General features: G+C 40.7%; 1 protein-coding gene across 4 annotated transcripts in view; it reads right to left on the reverse strand.

Annotated features, from left to right (window-relative positions):
- LOC100651118 (synapse-associated protein 1) overlaps window positions 1-27335 on the reverse strand; it is a 92546-nt gene that overhangs the window by 60859 nt on the left and 4352 nt on the right. For 3 of the 4 annotated variants that reach the window (XM_048411709.1, XM_012320278.3, XM_012320279.3), the window contains exons 2-5: window positions 27034-27231; window positions 26749-26787; window positions 25913-25998; window positions 10295-10416 (exon numbers count right to left, since the gene is read on the reverse strand). In XM_048411709.1, coding sequence (XP_048267666.1) covers window positions 10295-10416; window positions 25913-25998; window positions 26749-26787; window positions 27034-27231 — 445 coding nt within the window. The remainder of the gene's footprint in view (window positions 1-10294; window positions 10417-25912; window positions 25999-26748; window positions 26788-27033; window positions 27232-27335) is intronic. The other variant, XM_003393907.4, reaches the window with a different exon arrangement.

Below are 27335 nucleotides of genomic sequence, written 5' to 3' on the forward strand. Positions count from 1 at the left end.
TTCCTAATACAATAGTGCAGTAAGTATAATTTAAACATAGGAGCTACCTCAGTGCTACAAACCGTTCGATTATCGATACAAACTTTCTGCACTTTAACAAATTTCTAAAATATTTTTGAAGATAACAGTATTCCGGGTTAAACTTTCCGAAACTCTTGGTTTCCATGAAACGTTTTCGTTAGTATTGTATGTGCAACTTTTTCGACGTACTGACGCGCACTAATATACGCTTTGTATCCATACATGTTTGTGTAAGGGTAGAGCTCGTGTATGAATGTGGCTTTGCAATTGTAAGCATCACAGTGACGACGAGGCATCGCGTGGCTTGGCGATCGTTTCTGCGCTGGAGCGCGTCTGACCGTACACGAGCTTGACTACTGCGAAGCGCACGGCAGACTCCGACACATGTCGTGGATTGGATCCACTTGTTGGATAACATTAGCGATGATTATCGCCGAGTTAGAGTGCTTTCGTGTTGGCTGCTTTTCACACTGTGTATAGTAATCGCACGATAGTTAGCAAAACGTTATTACACATCATCGTGTTCATATCAGAGACAGCGACGTTTCGCGCGATTTAATCGAAAACGGTTAATGCGTGACTCAAGTTGTCAATCGTTTGGATGTAATAAATTTTCACGCAAAAGGAACAATTAAACTAGTCGAAAATAAAACGCGGAAGGACCAAGGACCGATGACTAATTAAAATCGATTTGTTCTTATCAATACGTAATTGTACGTATCGATACAGGTCAGTTCTGTTTATGGCTTTGGAATTTTTATATCTCAACCTCATTTTCGTCTTAACGATCGAAGAGATTTTTAGCCTTTTAAGGAAATTTCCAACATAAAACTGAAACGAGGAATCACGCGTGTCAACTATCTTTTAATAATTCACTGACCAATTATTTCGTATCTACCTTTGTTTCTCCGTATCTGATCCGCGTGTGACGTGAAACTACACGCATCTCTCCTTTCCATCCATATATTCTCGGAAATAAATACCAAATAACAAGAAATTGCACGAAAATTATGAAAACCGTCCACTTTACGTATTCGCTGGCGCGCTTCTCCGCGGTGATATTAAGTTGAAAATGACAAGAACTCGACATATCGTCGTATCTTTTTTACAACGAATAAAAACGCTCGCAACGCGAAATGAAAGACGGCAGAAATTGCGCTTACAACGCGACAAAATATGTGACAGGTTGGAAATCACGAGCAACAATATGCTAATAATATCGTTCTTGCCGCTAGCGACGTACTGTAATTTTGTCGATACGATTCAAAGTTTTTGGAAACGACAATTTTACAGAGACATTTAGTATCGCGCGTCGAGCAACGTATCGATGCTGCATATTGGAAATTTGGTATTAATTAACGTCAACCGCCTAAATCAATACAGCGACGATGTGTCGGAATACCATACTGTACGTCGATGTAGTATCGCGCTGGTTCATGCAACAGATTTTCCTAACAGATCTGGGTTTTCAATTTGTCGCACGCGTGTTAGTTGCCTTATCGCCGTGAATGACAAGCTCTAACGAGCTCACGCAATTTCTCGATTTTCTTCCCGCCGTGTAATTAACTGTACCGGAACTAATCAACCGTAGTTTAACGCGTCAAGAAATAAAAGATACGAAATAAACGCGCTGGAATAAAGATCTTTAGATATTGTTTACTGCTGAGTCACTGAGTTCCTAATACTTGAAATGTATGGCGGTATAGAGCGAGACTGAAATTGTGGAAGAAGTGTGCGTTAGGTGTTGGTTGGATTGAGAATGCTTACGTGGCTTGTCTAAAGTGAGTAAAAGAGGTTGTAGAACGAGGAAAGAGACAATACACCGAGGCTTTTAGAATATATTGCGTGGGAGATGTTACACTGTGCCCGAAATAGTTCTTGAATGGTAGTCGTAGAAGCGTTTTACGTTATATATTTCACTTTTAATGCCGTACAGCAGCATGAAAAACCCTTAGACCTTTTCACGTTGCTGGTTTTACGATGGCAAACTAAACATATTTCTTAGAACAGTTCTCATCTGGTACTACGTGAAAACGGAGAAAGATATTTTCTCAATGGTATTGCATATTTATGATTTCTTCTAGCTCGTAAATCTTTTGAAAACACTGCGATAAATAGAGCCGTCATCAAGGTGTTGTAAAACGTGTTTGCGCGGAAAAGGACATCAAAAACGTGAATCGGTTTTGCAAAAGAAAAAGAGAGAGAGAGAGAGAGAGAGAGAGAAAAGAAAGGGGAAAAAGTGGATAGAGCGGAAACAAGTATATTTAAGAATTATTCGATTGAATCCTTAAAAGGAAAATAAAATTTAAATAACATCAAGTGTCTCGTGATTCTTCGCTGAAAATAAAATTTCTCTTTGGTAGAGGATCTACCACTTGCTTTTATCCGTATTGTATCTGACCAGATTCCAATTTACTATTGAAACTGTCTCATACTCGTATCCCCTCGCCCTTCCAAACATTCCCTAACAAGGATTCCTACACATCATTGATTCTCATTCACACGGATGAAACGCGTAAACGCGTGCTACGTGACGAGACGTATTTGTTCTCCGATAAACGACATCGGCCAACTAGATTATAAAGGATCGTTCAGACAATCGATGCTATTGTCAATGTTATTGTCAATATTATAGTCAATATTCTGATTTCTCAACATTGTATCAACAATATACAGTATGTTCGTTTTAAACGCGTGCGCTTGATCACTTCTCCAAGTATCAGAAATGCGAACAAATGTTTCAGACGAAAGTTGTTTCATCGTTTCTTCTGCGTTTTTATTTAGGAAGAGTTGAATTTCAATGTAACTTTTCTAACTGAACATTTTTGATTCTCTGCAAAAATGATTAGTTTCAAAGGGATTTTAACTACAATCTCGTAAAACTTATCGCACGAAGGACAAGAAAAATATAAACGACGTACTGATCGTCCAAACGATTCTTACGCATGATAACGCCAAGGACCCTGAATATCGACGATGATATTGATCGTCCGAACGTTCCTTGAGGAATCATCGTGACCGGATGTGATTCGGTGGCGGTAATTATTCATGGAATTTAATATTGCTTCCAAGTGGCTACACTGCAGCGTGTTATTTGACTGGAAGAAGGTTTCCACGTGATCTGACACTGTCAAAAGAATTGCTCCGCATTAATCGGCCGTTTTCACTCCCTCTAATGTTACTGCTCGACAGACTTTACCACGTCGCTGGTCATATATCATCAGGAAAACGCCGGGTGTACGAACGATGGAAGAGTGCACGATAATACGATGCGAATATATCTCTGCACGTTATTAGAAGTGACACTTGTCAACTAGCTGCATGTCCAGTCTAACTGTATCGCGTATTTTCATTCACCTTTCTTGCCAGAAGACCATATATAAGTATCGCGATACTTACGAAAAATTAAGCAAACTGAAGGAATTTTTAGAAAGTTGTCAAAACACTTAAAAATTATTGGTTCGTGGAACCTGAGACTGTAAACATCACATACGGTCGGTGTTATAGTAATAAATTTATGAATTTGATCTAATAAAATTAATTTGTTTTCAAGTCTATATCGCCGGATAAGTGTCTTTCTTTTACAACAACTCATCTTTATACAAACATGGAACCTAATCTGTTGAAAGTTGTAATCTTTATCTCGATAGAGCAAAATGGATCATACGTAATTCGATAAAATAATATAAAACGGAAAATGTTGTGCATCCACTATTTCCTTATAAAACGAAAGAAACTTTTCGGACGACCTGATATAAAGACGCGTCTTTTCGTTACTATACTATTTCGTTCTACACGTTCTAAAAACATGATCTTATAATCCAGACTCTCGAAATTTCTCATTTAACTCGCCTCAAACTTTTCCGATAGGATTTCAACCAAGAAATTACACGAGAAGTAACACGCTATTAATTTATCATACGTCTATAACTCTTGCGGGTAGTTTTAACGAATATTTGGAACGCGATACGTGCATCTGAGATGAATATAAAGTATCTTGAGACGTATGAACGACGGTGTACGTGCATGTTGGAGAGCTCCTTTGCTTTTCATCTTTGACGGAGCAAAAATTTAGCAAATAAAAAGCGCAATTTTCCTTGCGGAGGATTCAATATCTGCTTAATGGAGAAAAATCTGGTCTTTAGAAAATGGAACGTTCGTCGTTCTTCAAAGTTTTTTTTAGAAGATCGCCATTTCCTGCGGAAATTTTTCTCGTGTGCCAAGTGTTCGAGATTCTGTAACCACATTATGCGCTCGAATTACCGCCCGCCCTTTCGACGATCAACTTGGAAATGTACTTCATTCGATAGTCGAACGAAAGTGGCTCGCTCGAATTTAACCGCGGTTAAAAACTAATTTCGAGCATGGCGATTTATTCATCCGCGTGTCGAGTACGTTAATAATTATTCGACGACGGTGCACGCGCGTTAACGAGAAATATTTCCACGCAATGACACTTGGCCAAGGGGTTGTTTCCATTTTAGAATCCATTTTTACATACGATTGGACCTATAGAATCCAATTATAGGGAACAGCAAGTAATTCCAACATAGAAATTCTTCGACGATTGCAATCAAAAGCTCTAAGATCCTTGATAGATGCACCTTGGTATGTTACCAACGAAACGATACATCGCGACCTCAAGATATCCACAGTCAAAGAAGAAATATCCAAATTCAGTAACAGATATAACGTGAGAGTTAACAACCACCAAAACCCACTAGTTACTCAATTTCTTGATACGTCGGATCAGATCCGCATGCGAAAAAGGCATTACACTTTAGATTTAAGCACTAGATTCAACTAGAATCAGATACACGATAAACACTTATTAAACGTGACATAGTACCACGCCAGAAAAATTTACTTATAATTCTCAATGAGAATTGATTGTAAAATTCATCCAAATAAAAAAAAAAGAAAAAAGAATTTCTACATAGGAAAATTAGAATATACATACGATGTTTGAAAATGGATAAAAAGCTTCACCGTCTACAAATATGTAGAAACTGTTGCGGTGAAATTGTTATTGAATTTGGAACCTTGAGATGCAAGGAATTTAGATACATAATAAAAATCGCGTCAATCGCGATATAATACGATTATAAAATCATTTTTTCCATCGCTGACAGATTTTTGGTAGATCTTTGACAGATTTCAGGCAAATACTTCTGAATTAAAAAAAAAATTTATACGAAGAGGAAGCATCGTTAAATCAAACAACCAATAATAAATAATTCTCAGAATATTTTGAATCGTCGTTTCGCACGAGTACGTAACTCCAACCAATTAAGCGTCTTTTTAATTAATTCCCCTTAGTCGCAACAATTTGGCTCAATTAACAAGTTTCGTATGAATCAGCAGGTATCCCAACGTTTCTAAACGGCACTGTATTTATCGATCTCTCGTTAATTAAATAAACTGGAGAGTCAAACTTTAGAGGTAAACAGTAAACTCGGCGGGTAACTCCTGATCGAAGATGTCCAACTTTGAAAACAAGTCCAAACTGTCAAGAGCGCATTAGGCGGACAATCGTTGGAACGTTTGGATTCCCTTGAGAAATTGCACGTCACATGCATGCACGACAGACGTCTCACGCAAAAATAGTGAGCCACGAAGATTGCTCGAACTTGGAAACACACGCGACGTCAAAGATCCTATGGTCCTAAGAGCTACGCTCGGGCATTGCCAGGGATTTCTGACGAAGAACGGTTAAAAGATAAAATTCAATCCCGCTAGATTCATTAATATTTTTCTGTATCTCTTTTCGCAACAAGGTTGTCAAGCTTCGCTTAGCCTTCGTTTCGACCCAGTCAGCAAAATTGAGAGAAGAAGGTAGAGTTCTATGAAACACGTTCTAAAAATGAAATCGAATGCTCGAGAGGGTCGATTAATAAATTTCGACGATCCGCGTTTTAATAGCAGCCACTTGTCAGCCTATCGGTTAAAGCTGAACGACACGTACTGTATAAAATATACACGACGTGCTCCAGTTTTCTTTTTCTTTTTTCCAATTTGACGAGCTGATGTTATACGTTAAATCTATCTGCGCGAGATATATCTTTCTCGTTCGTCATTTTCTTTCAGCCATCTTCATTTCTCTAGAACTAAAAATATTTGGCTATCATTTAGTAACAGCCGATGTAATTTTCCTCGAAAGGTGAAAATCACGGGGAACTTTGAATATTTGAAGATTCTCGAAAAATGAAGAAATAATGAATAGGATATTCGAATTAAAAAGGACGATTCGATGAATTTTCACAGAGAAAAGAAAACTTGGTGGATACAGAGGCGTGAAAACGAAGGTCAAATCTTTTGTCGCTACAAATTGCAGGGGGCACGTTGGTCCGATACGGTTGGCCGCTGTGAATCGCCGGCTGATCGAGCGCGAATCGAATAGATTGCTTTCGAACATTTGCACGCGTGCACGTTTACGTTCGCTGTGCGAGAGCTTGAAAGAGGATTTCCAGAGATATTATTGACAGTAATCTCCGACGATACATCCAACGAGATCCTTCACCCAGTGGCCCAATTTGTCTCGAACAAAACCCGTGGCGTTATCGAAATTGAAAATGTCGATACAACCTCCAGAAACATATAAAATTTTTATGATGCATTTGAATTCGCTAACGCGACCTTGCGTCTAAAATCTCTTTATGAATTTTACCATATTATATGCGCGCGATGTTGTATAACGCGCGATGCATTTCCACGGGAATCATCAGAAAATTCATTTCGTGAATTTTATTCAGCCGTCTGGTTCCATTAAAGAACGACCTTGCCTTCATATTGAAAATATAAAATACACAACGCTGGAAATCTGAAAGGTAAAACGATATTGTCGAGCGATATTAATACGCCGAATTTAATACGGCGGGCCGACGAGTCTACGGTAATCAAGTTTCGAATATTCAGTGGCTCGGGGAAATATTTGAACGCCCACAGAAACTTTTCATAAATACGTTATATATGGTTTATATAGGAAACATTTTATGTTGTGTAGCAAAGCATAGTTAATTATTCATTTGCATTAATAAGTCGTAATATATTTAGCGGAACCATTCCCGGCACTAATGCCGTACAACTAGCTTTCCATTAAACACACATTTACAGTAAATAAGCTGTAACTTCTGTATAAACCTTCAGACTGCTTCCAAATTTCACCGATACGATCGCAATAATTCTATTTCGTCACTATAGCGAAGGAATGTAAAAAATGTTCTCACACGATACACCCGATACGTTCGTAAAACTTGTCTAACTTCTCTAAAAATTTAGTCACCGTATCTGGTGATCGATGCTTGATACCTTTCATGAGATTAAATGAATGTTGGGAACGAGTTTGTTATTTTTATCGGTGAAACGCTTAAAAAAGAAACAAAAATCATGCAAACAAGAGAGTGACAAATATCGTTCCCTCGTTTCATCTTCCATTTCAATCTCCGTTTGGCTGGCGTGGGTAAAATCGTTAAAAAACAAAGTTCAATAACTTCCAATACCTGACGTTCCTGCGACAAAAATTCGCAGAACGCGTTACGAAGGTATGGGATTGCAGCGATTCGAAGAATCCCATTGAATCTCTCTGCGATTGTGTGAGAACGGACGTTGAACTTACGTTTCACGTACGAGCAAGACTCGAGAAGAAGAAACCGCTGTATATAAGTCGAGAACGCGTATAACGTGATAAAATTATCGGGATACAAGGGGTTGAAGAGGTTGCACAGGGGTAGAAACTGCAGACAGGCGTTTAAGAAAGTGTTCAACGACTTCGTTCTTCCAAAGAATGTCCTGTGTCTCCGTTTCATTCTTCGAGGGCATTGCACCCATTAAAATGACATTTCTATTCGAGAATGGAATTCTCCGACATCTACTACTACTACTATTACTACACCTGCTCCTCGTACGTATCGTATAAATACCAATAAGTGGTGGGGTGTGAAAGAGGCCAATGAACCTGACATGGGAATTTTTAATAAAAAATTTCCACCTGTATTTCACTGCTGTTTTTTTTTTTTTTCCAACTTCGTTTCACCTACGTGACGCGTGCAATTTCGCATTTTCGCGTGTTCGTTTCCAGTTATTTCTCGTAAATTGAACTGCTTGAAAGCGTAACAAAATGACAAAAAAAGAAAACAAAAAAATTGGAAAATTAAAATGGTTAAAAATTCACAAGATTTCTTGTATCTTCGCCAACAGATACGACAAAATATCCAGTTTCCTTTTGTACCTCGTCTTTCGCGTTTTTTAAATACCAATGAAATATTTGCTTTTTATTGAAAGCCACGGTTCATTTAGCGGAATTAATGCCAACTACCAGCTCCTATTTTCTCTTACCTCGGTGTATTAATTTACGTTTTACAAGCACGTAATTGGTTGGACTGTGATAAGTCGACGTTATCGTGATTACGATTATTATCGTTGCCACCTGCACAGGGAAGTAATTAACCAACAAACCGGTCAACCTGTTAATTTCAATTGATTATAGCGTGCGCGTACGCGTAACAGAGGTTTATAAATAAATTGATGTTGCACGTAATCGAGCAGGTTATCGATGACCTCGCGATTTTATCGTGTTTCGGTCCGATTCGATATTGACGGATTAATTATCTGACAAGCAAATTATCGTTCTTATACGGGAACGCGTTAACACGATCGCTCTTGCAATTATTTATACCTGTACGATACAAGAAAGAAAAGATGCCCGAAGGATTTTTTCGTGCTGGCTTGTTCCGACAGCTCGACACGGGGAAATTATTTCCTTCTTGGAAAGAAATTTATTCACCGAGCGGAAATAAGACGAAGCGCTTTTTCCAATTACTATGGTTCAATGACAGCTAGTCGGAGGTCGTGAAACTTTACTGAATTAATTCCGGATAACGTGCGGCAGAAGGATAAAGAGGAAATGAACAAAAGAAAGCAGCGGAAAAATAGCTTGTTTCTGAACGAACGATTTTTAACCGCGACAATGTTGTAAATCCAATTATCGGAAAAATTCACGTTTGAAAAAACTGCGCGAAAGTAAACCCGTCATTCGTCCCTGGCGACGCGCACAACTGAAAAGTCGACGATTTGCATTTTTGCCTCTAAAACGGGCGCGGTAGATCGTTGATCTTTTTTCACTTCGTCGTCCTTTTGTTTCGGTTTTTCCGACGATAACGTTCCATTCGATTAATTTCAACGGCGAAGAACAGCGAGGCCTCGTGAGCGGAGCGGCGAGGAATTTTTCTTTTTTATCATCCTCCGTTATTAAACTCCGTGGCGAGACTCGGATTCAAAGGATCTTTTTCGCAAATTGTGATCAAAAAGTACGCGGTATAATGTAAAATCCTTGCGATAAATTCTTTTATAACTTCCGACACCGAAGCGACACGTCATTGAAAATCGATAATATTCAATTTATCAAAACCCTGCTCGACTATGACCTTACCCTATGCTTTGATATTTCGCGTATAAATTATCCTTTATTCTACTTCGAATAAAGGAAAGGAAGCGATAAAAATATCACTCCCATAACGTGCCACTTATGCCTGGACCATAACTATGGAAATTTTCAGCTTTTCAGCGACCGACACTGAATGTTTCCTTTCTATTCTCAACGGTATACAGTAACGTGTTAAATATAAAACGCATGTATAACAACAACGATCGTCTCTAGGATTACTTTACTATTTTACGTTTAATCGTGAATTTGTATTATGTATCGAACTGCACATTTATAATATCGACACAGGAGAGGCAACACGAGCAATTCAGAAAGTAAACCGAACAAGTACATTTTCTGAAAATTTCTTAAATTAATTCTCGTGTCAGACCATACAATTGCTATTTAAATCTTCAGAAAAGTTTATCAATTAACAATAATAAAATAATAGAACCGATCAATTTGTCTTCTGTATATCTCATATGTTGTTAATTGCTCCCTCGTTAATGCTCGTACGAGTCGTTCAAAAGTCGCAACTGATCAACTCCATAGATAGAAAAGTAAAACAGCAAAGTAGAACAGAACGGAACGAAAAGTAGAGCAGAAAACAGTAAACAGAAAAGCGACGTTATCGATGATATCACAGACGTTGTTTTCCAAATTTATTTCACAATTTATCGTTATTTATGTAGGTTTATCGCGAGAAAATAAAGGGGTCGATCAGTTTGACTGCCGAGAGGATAATAGAAATAACTTCGAAATAACAATTTACCATATACAACGACAAGGAAACAAGAATTAGAAAATAATAGCAGACGAAAAGATATGACGTAAAACATCGATGTAACTCACGTTTTCCTCGACGGTCTTCTTGATCTTTACTCCAGCTTCGACCACGGTTTTCCCAGCCTTGTTCACGGCGCTGTACAAAAATCCGCCCAGAGTTTTAGCACCTGCCAGTGCCTTCGTTGAAACTACGGCAGAAAGAGAGAAGGAAGAAAATAATGAGCGAGTCGGTGATACGTTATCCAACTGGGTGGAATTTAATGGAGACCGGTCGGCGGAAAAACGTCCGCCGGAAAACGCGAACAGACTACCTTTCGCTGTCGTCCCAACCCCCGTGAAAACGTTGCACAAACGCGAGAAACCCAGATACGTCAGTCGAATTTCTCGCACTTCGGGATCTCTGCCGGGTATTCTAGCGTTTATCAGCGTGAGCGACGAAAATTAAGCACCTTGGCGAGTGAGAACGTTCGAGCTTTAAAAAAAAATTAGCTGGTGAAGGGATATTATTTCGCGCGACGAAATGGCGATAAAGAAGACTTTGTGCAAATTAAAAAAAAAATGGTCGAGTTTTTATTTCTTTGTATTTTCGCTTCTTTCTTTTCTCTCGTTATATTTTCTGTATTTTTCTTTCTTTTCTTTTTCAATTCAGATACAGATCAGAGAGAAGCGCGGAGATCGTTAACCAATCGTCTGCAGGTCTTTTTGTAATCATCGTCAGGTATTTTCGTAAAATTTCTGCACACAACAGTGGCTATCGTTTACCATATGAGCAAAAGAAAACATTTATTTTGCGCGAGAGAAATTTTGGTTAAAAAATAATGTAAACGGAAACATTGAATGTGAAACAATTCGTACGCCAATGTGGCACAAGCTACACATCGATAAGCTTTTCATTGAAAATCTAAGGGTAAATATCGAGAACGAAATTAACGTATTTGTTTATATTGTACGTATATTTAACGATTAAATCACTTCCTTGTCGATAGACTAAACAACGCTCTGAAAAGCTCTAATAATAACGGTTTAATGTACCGTAGCCGTTTTGTTAATTAAATCGTGTATCGAAATTCATTGAAATTCGAAACTTTTGTTTTGCGAGCTATAATTAACTGTCTGTTTCAAACCGCCGCATTGCGCGATTTCCATATGCATTTGGCAATACCAAAGTAATTAAACGTATACGGCGAAAAGATCGAGATGAATATCATCGACATCGTTTCTGTAAATCATCTGCCCATTATACGTCTCTCGGTACATTTGAGCAAACCTCATGGTGACCGGTCAACGGTTACTAATTAATAGGCTTGTTGCTTGACACATTTAGATTCCGGGATCAAGTCACCTCCTACCCTCTTGTGTCCGGTGTAAAGGATGTGTATCCGAATATCAACCGCTATTCGTCGCGCGTTATATCAGTTCGCGCAATGACTTTCAATGATGTCGATTAATTCACGTAATCGTTCACGTAATTCACGAAAGTACATGCCAATTCTAATATTCGTCTAATCAAACTTTGTATCGTTCCTTCAATTAGTCAATTAGTCAATTAGTAATCGATATTTAATTAATCTTCATGTGTGTAATTGTAATACCATATACGAGTATCATTCGACACATACATTGGATAATTTATTTTACGATATATACCGTGACCCATATACAACGAAACGAACGAAATTTTCCGACTGTTTTAATTAACCAAAATTTGACAAAAACTCTAAAATTGACGAAATTTGAACAACAATCAGTTTACTGCACCTTTTGCCACATCTTCGAGACAAAATTTCCTTGCGCCATCATGGTCGAGTATCTGGCGTCCAAATTGCCAGCTGACGGAATAGCTGACAGTCCTCAGGATCATATTACCCTAATCTCGACAGTCAACCAGCGAATCTCGAAACACGGTGCTTCTTTTAACGCGTTTATCTCAGCTTATTCCGCGTTATTCAACGAATCTTATTTTCAAAAGAAATTCGTAGTGGAAGGTTTACGATGGAGCTTAGAAAGTTGATAGAAAATTAGCCGCTACGCAGCGAAGCAGTCGCGCGTTAACACGAATAAACCATGGACGTTGCTTGTGTTATTTGGTCGGAGTAACTTGGTTCTCGACGTAAATCGAGGCCAATTTAATCAACCAAATTGAGCCACTTCGATTCATGTTGCTGCATCCTCGTCTTTCTTCCTCGACCTTCCTCTCTCCACCCGTCTTTCCATCTTTTTTATTCCTCCCCCGTTCCACCTAACGCTCTTTCCTTTCCAATTTTTCTATTTCTTCGTTTCATCCGACTAAACGAAGGCTCAATGCAGGAAATTCAGAGGATCGAGGTGACTCGACAAACCGCGTTTGCACAATAATTCCGGTGTTACGCGATTAAATTTACGGTGGACCGAGTCGGCCGACGACGAGACGGGTAAAATAAAAAGACGGGGATGAAAAACGAAAGGAGAATCAACGCGGCACTTTCGTCGTTGCTGGCACGGCACCAACGTTCGCCAAACAGGTGCCAAGTTTCGTACGGATGTCGCATCGTGTAAGGGTTACGCCGTGTGATTTGTTACCTGGCAAGATCAACCCTTGGGCAAATATATTCCGGATAATTTACCACGGTCACGTATTTAACAGCGGCAATAATAAGAAATATTACCACACTGTAACCCTATTAATCGGTGATAAATCGATAGAACGCAGCAGTCCGGGTCACAACCGACGCGCCATCGAGGTTACTGAAATTTTCCTCTGGAACAACCTCGAGATTGGATTCACACGCGATAACCAAGTCGATACGTTAACATCATCCACGCCTTGCACTCTTAACGTACGAGTTTACGGTGACTTTCACGATGTTCTTGATATTTTTTCTTTTTTTATTTTTTCACGCGATAAAGCTACTACGTCGAAAATCTTCCTGAGAGAGCGTCTTTCGGTTTGATGCAGGAACGATAAGGCGGAGCGCTCTTTTCGAGGAGGTCTCGACGTCGATGGAAAAATTCAGGGAAAAATGTCGAGTACGTGACGCGCAATTCTTCGCCAGACGATGGTCTACTGAGCTTCACAGACCTGCTGCTGACTGTAAAGAACAGAGGAGGGGGAAAAGCCACACGAAGATCGACGATACGCGACGTATAAACGTCTCGCAATAACTCTGTGCCACGATCTCTGGTTATTAAGCATAAAACCTACGCACCGTATTTATCCAGCGAAATCCGGTTTAAGGTGATTCGAATTTCGAAAAAGAGAAACAGCTTGGCCGTGGGTGGAAGAAGCTTAAAGGGTGAAAGTTCCGTTTCATGGGGAGAAACGGAGTTCGATGAGACTACGATGAGAAACTGTGTAAAACGAAATTTTCAGAAGGCCAAGTTGTTTCCAAACTCAATATCGATGAGGCAAGCTCTTGGTGGTTGGATTATCGATTATCGGAACGGTTATTTCCAGAGCGTTTTCAAGGAGAGGTCGATAATCTTCTTTGAATTAAAGATTATTCGAAAGTGGAGATCCACACGGTGTAATGCAAATCAGGTACGATTTAGGTTACGATGTCCCTTCTCAGCCCTTTGTGTTCCATCTGAAATTATGCCGCAGCTCGAAGAAAATTTGATTTCTTAATAAAATAATCCAACTTGCTTGCTCCAGTGATTCTTTATGAGCGCGACACGATATGAATGTAGGAATCTCGAGAGAACGATCTTAATTCAAACTCGCGACACCCACCCCTCGGGTCATCCTCGTCTCCTTGGATCTGCTTTTAGCTTCTCTGCACGACCCATTCATATCTTTTACTTCAGCCGCTACGACACTCGCTCATAGAATATCCTAGCCCTCATCGATCCTCTGCGTTTTTATTCGCTGATCTCGTTCACAATAAAAGCAAAAGCTCGGCGAGTCGGACCGGTGCCCTCGTTGGACGCGGAACGCGGCATGAAAGGGTCTGAGTTTTGGGAATCGTACGACGCGTCAACTGACGTTTAATCAAACATCGACCTTGCGCCTCCATCGTGTTAACCTCGTGCCAGTTTAGTTAGCGGGAAATCAAAGAGCACCAGGGGAGCGAAGAAGGAAAAGCCTGAAGAGAGAAAAACGCCAGACACGGCGGGGTGGGTTGGTTCGAAAGACAAAGAATTTCTGCGGAAAAGAAAAGAGCGCTTAAATAGAGTTTTTGCTGGCGTGCAGAGGCCGTGCTGCCGAGGCTACGTGTCACGCCATCCTTTAAAAATACCTCGTAGGCTCGCTTGCTATTCCCAAGGGAGAGCGTTGGCGTTCGATCCTGAGGAACGCGGCGGGAATATATATACGTCGACAGGCCGGATGCAACGGTAAATAAAATTACTGGTTTCCTTACTGCGCTACCGGCTCGATGATTTAATAATCCTACCTACGGCGACTTTAGCCGAGCAGAAGTGGATTTAACGTTTGACTCGGCCGGCAGGGATCCTCGAGTTACCAGCCTCCCTTCTTCTTCGTTTCCTCTTTTCCAAGCCCCGATCCTGTTCGATTTATTACCACTCTGAAAGTCGTTGCGCCCTGTCCTCGGTGCATTGAACTTCCAACGACAGCCAGGTCGGAAAATCTTTCAGCGTATTCGCGTGGAAACACGAGCATGCAGAGAACAGGATGCCCGGATAGCAGGGCCGATATTTGTTGTTTTCGAGTGAACTCGGCCACTCGAACAACCGCTTTGTCTCTCTTTCGCAAAATCTCTCTTTGGCGCGATAAATGCGAGTTCGTTCGCTCGGAAAACTGGAAACGCGATACAAGAATTCAGCGATTCTCAAATTTCAATTACTCCACTCACGTAGAGTATCGCAGCGAAGAGGACAGCGTAGAAGAGGCTTCGAAAGCCAATGGAACTTCGGTGTCATCGAACTCTGAACATCTTCCGGAAGGTCGGTCAAAGAACCTGGCTCTACCTTTCTGTCCTGTTTCTTGTTCTTCCGGCAATGGTCAACGATAGCGACTCGTGTACAGCTTCGAGAAACTAAATTTCCAGAGTGTGTATCGAGTTACGATATAAATTCAACCTTGTTCTTTCATCTATTGTACAAACAGAGTAAACAGGAAAACAGAAAAGCTGAATGGTATGCGTTAAAACGAGTGAATAAGTGTTGATAACTCGAGTGCAAATATCACTGATACACTGTAGATATTTATCCATTTATGGAAGATTCAAACGAGCAAAAATGCACGGTATTTATACGATACGCAAAGGCATACAATACATTCGAATATTCGATGTAAAGTACTCGATGTAAAATTTAGCGAATGAAACGAATCTTCGTGTGGGTACCGTTTGTTTAATTACGTTCATAGAAATATGAATCTGCATAAACATCCGCGGTACAATTATTGCCTCTGAGAACAGCGTATATTCAACACGACCTATGTCCATTTCAATGCGCGTTCCAGTGCGTTTTATCGTGAGAGTCCGTGTGCGTTGACAGATCGTCGGATTTTGTTTTATCTCTCGACAATATGAAATAACATTTTCCACGAGCTGTCTCAATTTATAACTTAACACTTTGAAAACGATATGCTTTGACAAGCGCATAGCCTGAATTCTCGCGTAATTTTGGAACGATCGAAAAAGAAAAGATTCAGAGTGTAGCGGGGAAGCTCGTTTAGATTTACATTTAGATTTCGTATACGTTTATTGAATTATATAGGCGTCATTTTGCTCCGCGATCTTTCTCCCTCTCGCGCAACACGAATATTCCAACCCTCCAGAACTTGCCAAATTTTTCGGCGGAAAGCTTCTAGACGAGATTTTCTACGTCGATCAAAATCCTTCAAAATCGGAACGAACTTACCGAGCAGCATTTAACAGGTGTAATATTTTAATGAAGATCAAAGAGCATGTTTAAAGATACTCCTAGTAACGTTTTTTAACGCGATATGCTCGAAAACAGTTTTTCGAAATTTATTACTTTATTAAATTCTTTAAAAATCGGAACGAACTTTCCCAGCGACCAATATCGTATCCAACATATCGACGTTTTCATTTATATTATTAAACCGTACAACGTAAAAACACATTCATAACATCTTGTTTATGTCATCCGTTGCTTCTTTTTACTGTTTTCATTAACAGCGACATTAACATTTTTACATGATACGCACAGCGTTAGCTTGTACTTCGAACGAAGGGTAAGAGGTTCGTCGTGCACGATACCTTTAGAACGTTTCCATAAATAGAATGCCGGCGAATCTGAATCCCACGAACGCGATAGCCACGGGGTATAGAGATTGCTATAAATATTGTCGCCAACTCGTAGATGAAAATATCTCCTAGCTCCGAAAATAATAATATACTCATTCACGCTTAAATTGTGCTTTGTTCGCAACACCCTTAAGATCCGACCACGTCTTTGTGAAATGCCTTTCGTGTAACTTCCAAAGAGATAAGGTCAAATAACGAGGACGAAATTCCTGCTTTCTGCGTTCTTTAGTCGGCGAGTTCGACGTTCCATCGACCGATCCTCCGAGTCGCGAAGCTTCTTTATCTCTCTTTGGCTGCATCCCTTTCTTTGTGGCTTGGCTGCCTCCAGGAGGTTTCGTGCACGTCACCGCATCCTATCAATCCCCAAGGGGTAACATTCTCCAACGACTGGCTTTGTTTGAGCAGATCGGCGAAACAGCCGTGGAAAAGTGCACCGGTGGTGTTACGGCCGTCCGTAATTAATTCTAGTGGCAGCTGTTGGATACCGGCTCGTTAGCATCTTCGATCTGACCGCTGAAGCAACGGTAATCTCTTTCGTAACGGAAAGCTCTCTTTAGACGGAGGCGAAGCGTAAAGGGGATCAAATAAGAGTAGCTAATTCCCGTGTGGAAAGCGGAAAAGAAGGTCGGCCGGCGACGGTCAATGTTCCAGGATTCTGAAGTATATGTGACAAGCTAGAAAATTCAAAGAACCGACAGATTTATAAGAAGCGCAAGGTCAAGATGTAAACTCGTGTTTGTAATTGACAGGACGCTCGAAGATGACGATGGATATCGTCGAATGTTACTGGATTCTATGGAAAATTTAAAGCCTCGCACAGTCTAGTATCTTGAAGTCTGTTTATTATTTTTATTTGTTGTTTCTTGAGGATGAAATACGATAAATTTCTATGGAACTACTTTTTGGTTAGTTGTATTTGTTGCGTGTAGATAAAGATTAATCGTGAAAAGTAATCCGATTATTATCAACCTACTAATGGAACTATTTATATGGGAGAAATATAATCTTCTTTAAAATGTTGGATGAATGTAGATAGAGTACTAAAGAAGCAAATAAAAACCTATAATTAGTAATAACTAAATTAGTTGAAAAAATAAATTCACTCTTATAATTTGGTAGAATAATAACGCGTAATCGTGGAGGGAAAGTAATAAACGCGAAGCCTCGGTTTAAGTCGAAATTAACTCAGCTTTCGCCGCCAGAGAGTTCAAACCGAGCGACAATTCGCTCTTTCTTTGTCCCTCTAAGTTTACTTGACAGAATAATTAGTGCGTGCAATTAGTCCAGCTTGGAGGCAGGCTCGATGAAAATTGCACGATTTAACAATTGTTTGCCAGAAGCCGACACAATCTCCCGGAACCGGGATAAATGTCTCTCCGGGGACCTCGTTTAAGTATGCAGGCTCCATTATAGAAAAGGATCGATGCCAACTCCTAGAGCTTGGCCTGGTTAAGTATTCCTGGAATCTTTCTCTAGCTTTGGAGGCGACAAGACCTAACTGACTCCAATCTCCAGATTCTTTTATATTGGAAAAAAAGGAAAGTGAAAAAAAATAGTAACGATAGAACTAGAAAACGGGAAAAAGAAAAACGAAGCAAACCGCAGTAACGCGAAAACGAATAACGCGGTCGCGATTCGTTCGATACGAAGGAAGTGCAAAAAAATTGAAAGGATAACAAAAAAAGCTACGAAACAGGCGACCAAAAAATGAAAAAAGAAAGAGGGGGAAAAGTTTGGTGGCGGTCCGAAACGTCGCGTCGTTCGTTATATTTCTACGATGTGGCATCAGTCAACCCAGATTCGCGGCGTTGAAAGCGCATCGGTAGCAACCTTGACCCAGCGAAGCGCAAACCACGAGCGGAAAAATTCGTGAAAGCGGTGGCGAGACCCGTGCACCGCTGCTGCTCTGTCCGGATCCGCCAGCGCGAATAATTTCACGCGGTTTCAACTGCGTATGTGCGTCCGCGCGATTTTAGAAATAGGAAACCCAGCTGCGAGCTAACCACCGCGCCGCCGGCCTCAATCTGACAGACACGCGTATCAGCTTCGCATTTCGTCGGTGGAAATTTCTGCCCGTTTTTTCAATCGTTCGTGTCTGTCTCTCGTTCTCTTCGGCTTGCCACTCTTTGACCACGACAAAACATAGCCTTGACCGTTTAACGCGTTTCCGCTGCCGTTAAATCCGGTGAAAAATCCGTAGGAGGCAACATCTCGACCGGTAGAAAAATCGCAGCCGTTCGAACTAAGCTCCCAGGGTTTTACCGAACTTTTCTCGTTTAGTTTTCGTTACGGTGTTATGTATATGGGGCAAGCTTTTCAGAGAGTCTGAGATTTCCGGATGCATTTATTTCCATCTCTCTTTTTCCCTTTCCATCTCCGCGTTCATATCGATGACCGAGTTCTGTTTAATTTGCCTCTGGGAAACGGAATTACGTTCTACGACGAAAGAACTACATTTCGCCGTCGCCAGACAAGAACGATATTTATGAATTTGTGTCACGTTCTCTCCGCAGCCGGTCTCGCGTATTTCTCGTTTCATCGACACGAACCAAAGGCGACGAATATGACGAAAACTAATTTCTTTCACAAACTGCAATCTACTCCCTGATAAATCAATTTCGCTAAGAGGAAGCGCGGTGCAACGAAAAACAAGCGTAAAGCTTCCGCGCTAACAACGCTAACTTCCGGCGTGTCGACGTCGCAGCCAGCAATTTCGGCGAGAGAAGATTCGCTCGGGCGGTTGTATCGATCGACGAAGATGGGTCCAACCGCTCGACACGAAGGACATTTACTTGTCGACTGAATTTGGTTATGTTGGCAGCGAAATTCCTGACGAAATTCGTGGTAAACGTTATTCCCCGAATCCACCGATCTATCGTTACTCAGCCACGCGGGAAATCACTGCAATTTATACGTACATGTAGGAGACTAGCGAGAAAATTCAGAGAAAGAAAATCTGCGTGTCTCCAATCTCGGCTATCTTCTTCTAGGTGCTTTATCAGGTTTCGATACTGTCCAATGACGTATCTAGGTGATCCATGCCCCAGGACAAGGACGAATCTGTTAACCCTGTGCAGGAGATCCTGTTTCTCTTTCGCCATCGCCGTGGCTCTGCCTACTTTTTTAAACGCTTTTTCACTCAGAATCTGTTACTCGGCTCGTTGATTTTCGCCCGTTTCGCGTACAAGCACGTAGTTGTACTTGAATATTCTGAGCACTTAAAGACTATGATCCTATATAAAAAGCGTGTAACCTCCCCTTGAAGGATACAACGTTGTCGTTATTTCCACCACATTACGTTGCCGAATTTACACGGTCGTGCTGTGTTCGCTGGCCGATACTCTGCTTCGTTAACTCTGCCGTCGCTATCCTCGCCAGTTCCTCCAACTTATCTTTTACCCTGATTGTCCGGTGTCACGTATATGATCGATATATAATCGATGGGAGACGAACAGTGAGTCGTACAATTGATTGGACGTTGTATATTTTAACGTATATGATCGTTATAATTCGACTACTCGAAAACGAGTATCTTCGATCGTTTTAAGGGGCACAGAGAAGACCTAACTTTACTGACCGCTAGCGATTCAACAGCATACGCATGACCGGCAGCTCGGGCGCAGATTGACGCCGGCTCTGCTTCGGTTTACACTCTCCAATACCATTCTTTTCTTTCATCGCGAACGTAAGTTTAACGTAAGTTTTTCAAATTGATTTAAAACCGTGGGAGCTTACGAAGCAACGCAACTGAAGCAACTGAGCACGGTACCTTAGTACTAAATAACAAATTATTACTCAGATAAAGAGACATTATCGGCGACAAAAAGCCGGTTAATCGGCTATCGGTCGATAAAGTGTTAATATCGTACGATCTTAATGAAAAACGTTCACAGTTTAAGACTCAAGGCGCGTCCACGATCCTAAGTGCGACTGTGGTAACGAGTGTCGTCATCTAACGTTTCGATTTATAACTTTGCTCCGTCGGTTCAACTGACTATTGGGTTGGCAACTAAGTGAATGCGGATTTTGACATTAGGTGGTATTGACAAAGTCCGCAATCACTTAGTTTCCAACTCACTATATCCACGTCTTACTCGTACTCGTACAAAAGCTAGAGAGAAGATACTTTCTAGAGATGTATCTCGATAGTCGACTAAGGACGCAAGCGGTGACCAGTCCAGTTAGCGAAGCGCTATGCAGCTTCTTCGCTTCGCCAGCATTTTACCATTTTTCTCCTTTTTCTTACTTCTCTTCTCAGGTCGAGAAAGTTCTCCGCAGCGACGTAAAGTAACTTCTCAATTGTAGCCGAGGACGTGCTTTATTTCCTGGCTCGGCAGCGAGCAGGTTCGCCACGGGGACGCCTCGGCGACAGCATTATGCAACGGTTGTTTCGTTTCCGCGGCCAAGTTTTCTCTACTCGCGAAAGCTAATGACGTTAGGCAGATTGTTTCCAGTCCATCGTCATCTTCGCGATCTTCAGCCGAGTTTGCCCGCGAGCGGACACAACGTGTACCGTTCGACCAACTGAACGCGATATATTTCGTGACGGAGACGATGTTCGATAGACTTCGTAACTCGAACAACTGCCAACGAACACGTACAACTTTGGTCGACCTTCCAGTTCGTTCGTGCCGATTAAATGCGTTCTGCTAATGTTCGAAACTCTCGTTCCTTTTGCCTTTTACGTTCTCTGACGAGACTATTTCAGCGACGAGGAACCAACGCGAAGAAAGAAAAAGGATCTCTCGTTTGGCGCGTCTCTTTGCCTCCGCCATCCATTCTTTGTGCGCTTCCTCGTTCAGAGAGTCTCCTAGGTAACGAGAGTACTAACGACTTGGGACCGCGAAGAAACGAATTTTCCGAGCTTAGGTATCAAAACAGCTGTGACTTTGTCGAGCAAGATTTTACGGAAACGTTAAAGTTGAAAATCGCAAGTTTGTCATTCGTGATTAAAAGAGATCAGAATTTGAAAAGGTTGTTCTTGATTATTTTAGGTATCATGGCTTGCATGGTAACGTTGTTAGAACATCTGCAGCACGTTATATATTAGTAGGCTTTCGATTATCCCAACAATGTTTATCTAAACGTTCGGCTCTTTAAATGTCTGGCGAATATGCAAATATCGCAGATATACCAGTAATGTTATTACATCAGCAAGCGGTAATGTATGTATAATGTTAAGGTATGTATAATGTAAAAGCCTCGTGTGTATATTGATTCGTGGCTCAACCATATCGTAAGAGAAATCGATACAAGATATACGACTAATGCATGTGCACACAATGTACTATGCGAAGGATAAAACGCTGATACGATATAGAAATTATGAAGCGCAAATTGCTGCTCCTACGTGTATTTACGTGTTTCATTGAGGAAATGTATGCACGTGTAGACGAACGCTGGATTCGCCGATGAGCGTAAAAGTGGCGTTTGATTTTTTTCACTGTACGCGAATGAACCGAAGAAGGAAAGCAGGTTTCAAATTGTACATGGTCGTTGCGCTTTTGAAACAAGAGGATAAAAAAGAGAGCGGTTTTCGATCGCCGCTTTATAACGTATATCCGAGCTTTCGAAATCTAATATCGGGAAAACGCGCTGTCAGCCGCAGACCAACGATTATATCGCTCTTTGTCCGCTTCCAAAAATCTCCACATATCTTGACAATCTCTGTGTAATGGAATAAACATAGAATAAAAATCGAATAAAAATCAAATAAAAATACGATAAAATATAATATGCAGGGTAAAGAGATGAAATTTCGATATTCTACATGCGCCTTTACGTAGATTTATAATAACATCACGTTAAACAGAAAAACAATTGCTTTCCATCGATTCTGCGATCGAGTTAAAGAGAGAGAAAGAGAGATCTGGTCGACTGGCAGCGTAAGACGTATAATTTCCAAGTTTCATACCTTTGTCTACCGATGTGGGGGTGGAATCGAGCAGAGATACGTATAGAACCGTGAAATAGGGGAGCACGGTCGATATCGTTCTCGAGAAAAGTTCTCTACGCTTTTTCAGCGTATCTGTAACCTCGTTATGCGCGAAAACAAGCGACTGGGATAAAATTCTGAACGATAGGATTTTATAATGGGTTATGCACAAGGTGTTCTAGAAAGGTAGGCGTGTACACTTCAGAGGTGAATCAAGTATACAGAAATAAGGATAAGGCTTTCCGCGTAATCATTTAAAACGAGCATCTTCGATTAGAACGAAAGAATTTACACGACTTGTCGAGTACCTCTCCCTTTTTGAAAGAGTGTCGTATGTTTTTCAAGTTTGCTAATGCTCCTCTTGGATATAACATCAGAGTGTAAACTTCAATGTTATCTACTAAAACGTATTAGATATCGAAGACTCTGAGTACTCGCAGAAATTATAACAAATTATTGCGAGACGAAAGTGGCAAATAATTCGAATTTAACAGACTTTCCAGACTGCTGATAACGATACGACTAAAAGATATATTATCTTCGGCGATAGTAAAAAGGCGACTCGATCTATTAATAATAAAATGTAACCGGAAGATATCGTATTAGACACCTGAGAAATTAAACGTGGAGCGAATTAAAGAAAAGAGGATAATTAGCCTTCTCCTCTTTTAGATCCACGGTCTCGTTACTTCTTCATAGACAGTATATTAAAGTTCTCCAAAGACTTTCCAATATACGGATCATATTCGTATGAACTGTATTTTATATTTTTAATTAAAAAATTTACTCCTCGAGCTTTCGAAATTTTGAAACGTCCTGTATATACAATAGAATATGCAAAATCTACGCCGATGAATCGCCGATGAATTCGAACGAACGTGTCAACGACCATTTCGACGCTCGACACGGTACCAAATTAAAATTTTGATTCGATATGAAACGACAGGTGGAAACGTTGGACGTTGTTGGCAACGCGACAAAGGCTTTTAAATATTTCAACGTGATAACAAACTACGCGAACTGCATCATGAGTCGACATTTTCATCAACGGCGCGATATTTCCGTCTGAAAGTAGCAAACAAAGTCATTCGACGCGTACAAATGCGCGTTACGAAAATTAAGCGCAGCTTTTATCGTTTCGTTGGCACAGTCTGCGATCGAATCGATGGACAGTCGCGAGCTTCTTCGTGCAAAACAAAGATAAACTTTATCATAATCTTACGTCAAATTTATATCCGATTGTATTTATTTATAAATCGTATTAGCCAATTTTTCTCTCTGAAACGTTAAATCGAAATTTGAATCAAGCGATTAATAACGCTCAAAAAAAAAAAAAAAAAAAAAAACAGCAACGGTCGACGTTAAAATACGGTGCATTCCGTTCGTCTGTATTCTGCAACGTTCCAACTTGAAATCGAACGGAAAAATAAATAAATTAATTATAATAACAGAAATAAAAATGCTCCACTCGTGACGAATATCTGGCAAAATGATCGTAAATTAATTGGTCTCTACTAATGCCCTGTTACTTTGTTTTGCTCCCTGTAGAATAAAAGAAATATACGACACCGTGTGAACGATCTATCGATCGATCGTCAACGAATGGATTATACGAATCAACGATAAATTGTATCCATCGTCGCGTTACCGTATTTCAAGCGACTGTCTCGTATTTCACGTTGAAAAATATCGCAATAACAGACGCAGGTAAATCTCATCGAGCTTCCTCTCAATGATAATCAACGATATAACGCGTCGTTTCCTTCGTTTTTTCTTTTATTTTTTCATCCGCTCCGCCTATTTCTCTCGACGCGAGTTCGCTCGTACAAGTGTTTTCTGCCAAAGAAATATGCACATGATACAGACAAAATACCAGCTACAGCGAGTGAACGTTATCGATGAGATCTATGCGCGAGAAATTTGGCGCTGTCTTTGCGTACAGACGTGAAAAAATCGCGCTGCCATGTACTCCAGAAGAGAAACGAACTTATTTCGAATGCACGAGCCGGCAACGGTATAGATTTATTCCGTGGAATAAAATACGACTCGAGTTAATGGCGAGGAAGAAGAAATAGAAATGAAGCGGAATGGAGAGACAGGAATAAGGAAAGGGAAAAGATAGAGATCGCACGGCTAACGGAGATGATGCAGAAGGAAAAAGGAAGGACAGGGCGGGTTATGAAAGCTAATTTAATAGTTGGGTAACACGATAGCGGTCTCGATATCGAATCTCTTTATCGACGAAGAGAACTGCATCATTAATCGGACGAGCTGAGCGTGGGTGAGCCGAGAGATCGAGACCGCTGATAGTTGCTCGGTTGAATTTTTTTACTGGATCGCGTAGCTACCGTACGTTTCGATATGCGCATCGAAATACCGAAGAACATTTGGAAAAATCAAATCTCTGCTATATACGAGGTACAGTTAGGCGAAGGTGTGTGTCACGAGTGCGCATACGGAAACGAAAGAAGCTTTCTCGTTTATACGGATAAATGCCGCTCGTGATCGCTAAACCGACAACCAAGAGACGCGTAAATCTCTTAGAAAAATGTCGACGATACTGCTGCAGATTTACTTTGAACGATTTAACTGCCAACGACGTGAACCGACGAAGGGATTTTTCATTCGAATTATCGTTCGATAATTTTTAATTGAATTTAAATTATTTCATTTTTGCCCCTCTCTTTGGCTTTCAAAGTTTTTTAACTTTGATGTTCGCGCTAACGATTACGTCGAGGACATTTCAACTTTCTATCCGGTGCCTCGCTTTTAAGCTTCTAACAAGAAATTACGTTACTTGGCTGGTAATGAGCATTCGTTATTGTCTACCGCTGTTTTATCGGTGAATATAATAGCAATAACACGCTTGCCTTAAAGGTAATACGATCGTAAACTGCGTCGTAATTCTTATTCTACTCTGTCTGTCTTTTCTCTGAACTCCACGCAGAGAAGCACTCGAATCGATCTGTTATCGAAGTCTGTTTACCGATAAACATACTGGGCGAACTTAAATCCTTCTGTCAAGATCCTGCAACTTGTCGTAACACCAGACAGAAATAACTGGCAGGCCGAACGAAAGTGATCCTCGTTCTCGGTTCTTTTTATAATAAACTACTTTCATCGAAAGGATAAATAGAATTCCTTTTCCCTTGCACTTTCTTATTAACAAGAACTGTTTCCTTGATCGTAACAAACATAACTGGCAACGAGTCAGTTCCTTGAAAAGTCCTTCCAACTCCTTCATTTCTGCCAACTTGGATCTAATTAAAAGTTTCCTTCGCAGTTATTTTCGCCATTCATCGGCTTAAAATCATTTAAGCATCATCGCAAAAGGTAAATGCGTAAAGGTAAATATCCGTTAGAAATGATCGGCGCCGAAACATTGCGGGATATCGGCATTAAGCGTGGAACAAACAAATGCACGCCATCCTGCATAACGTTTAAATTTTATTAATACGCAACGTATCTGACTGCCTCGTTCGTACTGATTCGCCAGAAAGTAGAGAAAACGAAGAGAAAAATTTTGCAGAGACTCACCTCCGCCGAATGCCTGTTGTCCTTCCTTGTCCTCGGATGGAGAACCTTCTAAACTCGCGGGGCCACTGTCAGCTCCGCCAGTTGCGCTGCAAATACGACGAAAAGAACACTGAGCGAGGAACTACGAGGAAGGTTGCACTTTGTCGTGCAATCAACGCTATCCTACAGCGATTTTCAGAAAGCTCAACGTAGGATGCAGATCGAGTATACGTGGAGAAAGAAAATAAATTACGCAGTGCATTAACGTGTCGAGTGAACTTCAATGGCTTCTTAAACGGTGTACAAGCTACCTTGATTTCCAATACCTACGCTTACCTTATCGATCGATCGATCGAATAATTAAAAAAGAAGCGTGTAAATCGTTCTAACAACAGTGGAAGCCATCGCAAATGTGCTTATTAACTCTTTAACTAATCGATCCTTTGCAGTCGCACACCCACCTCCACTCAACATTCTATTCTCGCTTCATTCGTTTTCTGGATATAAAACATACTCTCGTTTGCATCGAAGCACGAGTTTAATCTAGCGAAGCTTAATTTCTGCATTCCTGGGGCAATCTAAATGTGCGGAGATATACGAAATATGCGAGAATATCGAAATTAACGTGCTCGTTATATTATCGTAGGATAAGGCAACAAATCTCCATACGAGTTCTATTTCAACGTGATGATGAAAATTTGCATAAACATCGGCAGTGCGATAACGTGAATTGCGATATAAAACATAGCCAAACGGCAGCACTCTTAAAGTAACTTTATCGGACACGGTCGCAATAAAATGTCGAATTTCACTGGAACCGCAAAGGATCGCAGTATCATTTCCAAAAAAGACCTCACCGTGGTACGGTCGAGACTGCTTCTGACAAGTTTGTCCAACTATGGAGAAAGACAGTATCGATTAAACAAACAATTTGTAGCAAATTCACATATATGTATGTATAGCTTACTACGTTCACTATCTTATCTAAAAAGCAGAAAATATATTATTAACTTATTTAGCTTGTGTGTTACGTTTAACTACATCTTTGAAGAAACCAAGAAACTCGTATCACGCTTATCGCAGTTACTACCATTTTCCATAGTTGGGCAGAGGAATGGATGGAACGTTTCAACGGTTCTTACCTGCTGGCGTCGTCGTCTTTCGTCTGTTCGGCGACGGTACTCTCGGTATTTTGCGCCATTTGGGCTCCGTTCATCGGTTTTCCAGCCTGTGATTCGCCATCAGCTCCCTGTCCAGCGCCGCGGCTCAATCCCGGAATTCCTCCGCTGAACCAGCCTGTCATCTGCGATTTTACACCAACCAGCATGCTTCTGGTCGGGCTACGCACAAAAGGAACGATTTTTTTTTTAATTCAACGCAGCGACTATGGGCTTCGTTCGACATTGTACAGCTACCTTAATACGTAACTAAAAAAAAAAAAAAA

The sequence above is a fragment of the Bombus terrestris genome, chromosome 2 (genome assembly GCF_910591885.1).
Source record: "Bombus terrestris chromosome 2, iyBomTerr1.2, whole genome shotgun sequence".
Classification (NCBI taxonomy): Eukaryota; Metazoa; Arthropoda; class Insecta; order Hymenoptera; family Apidae; genus Bombus; species Bombus terrestris.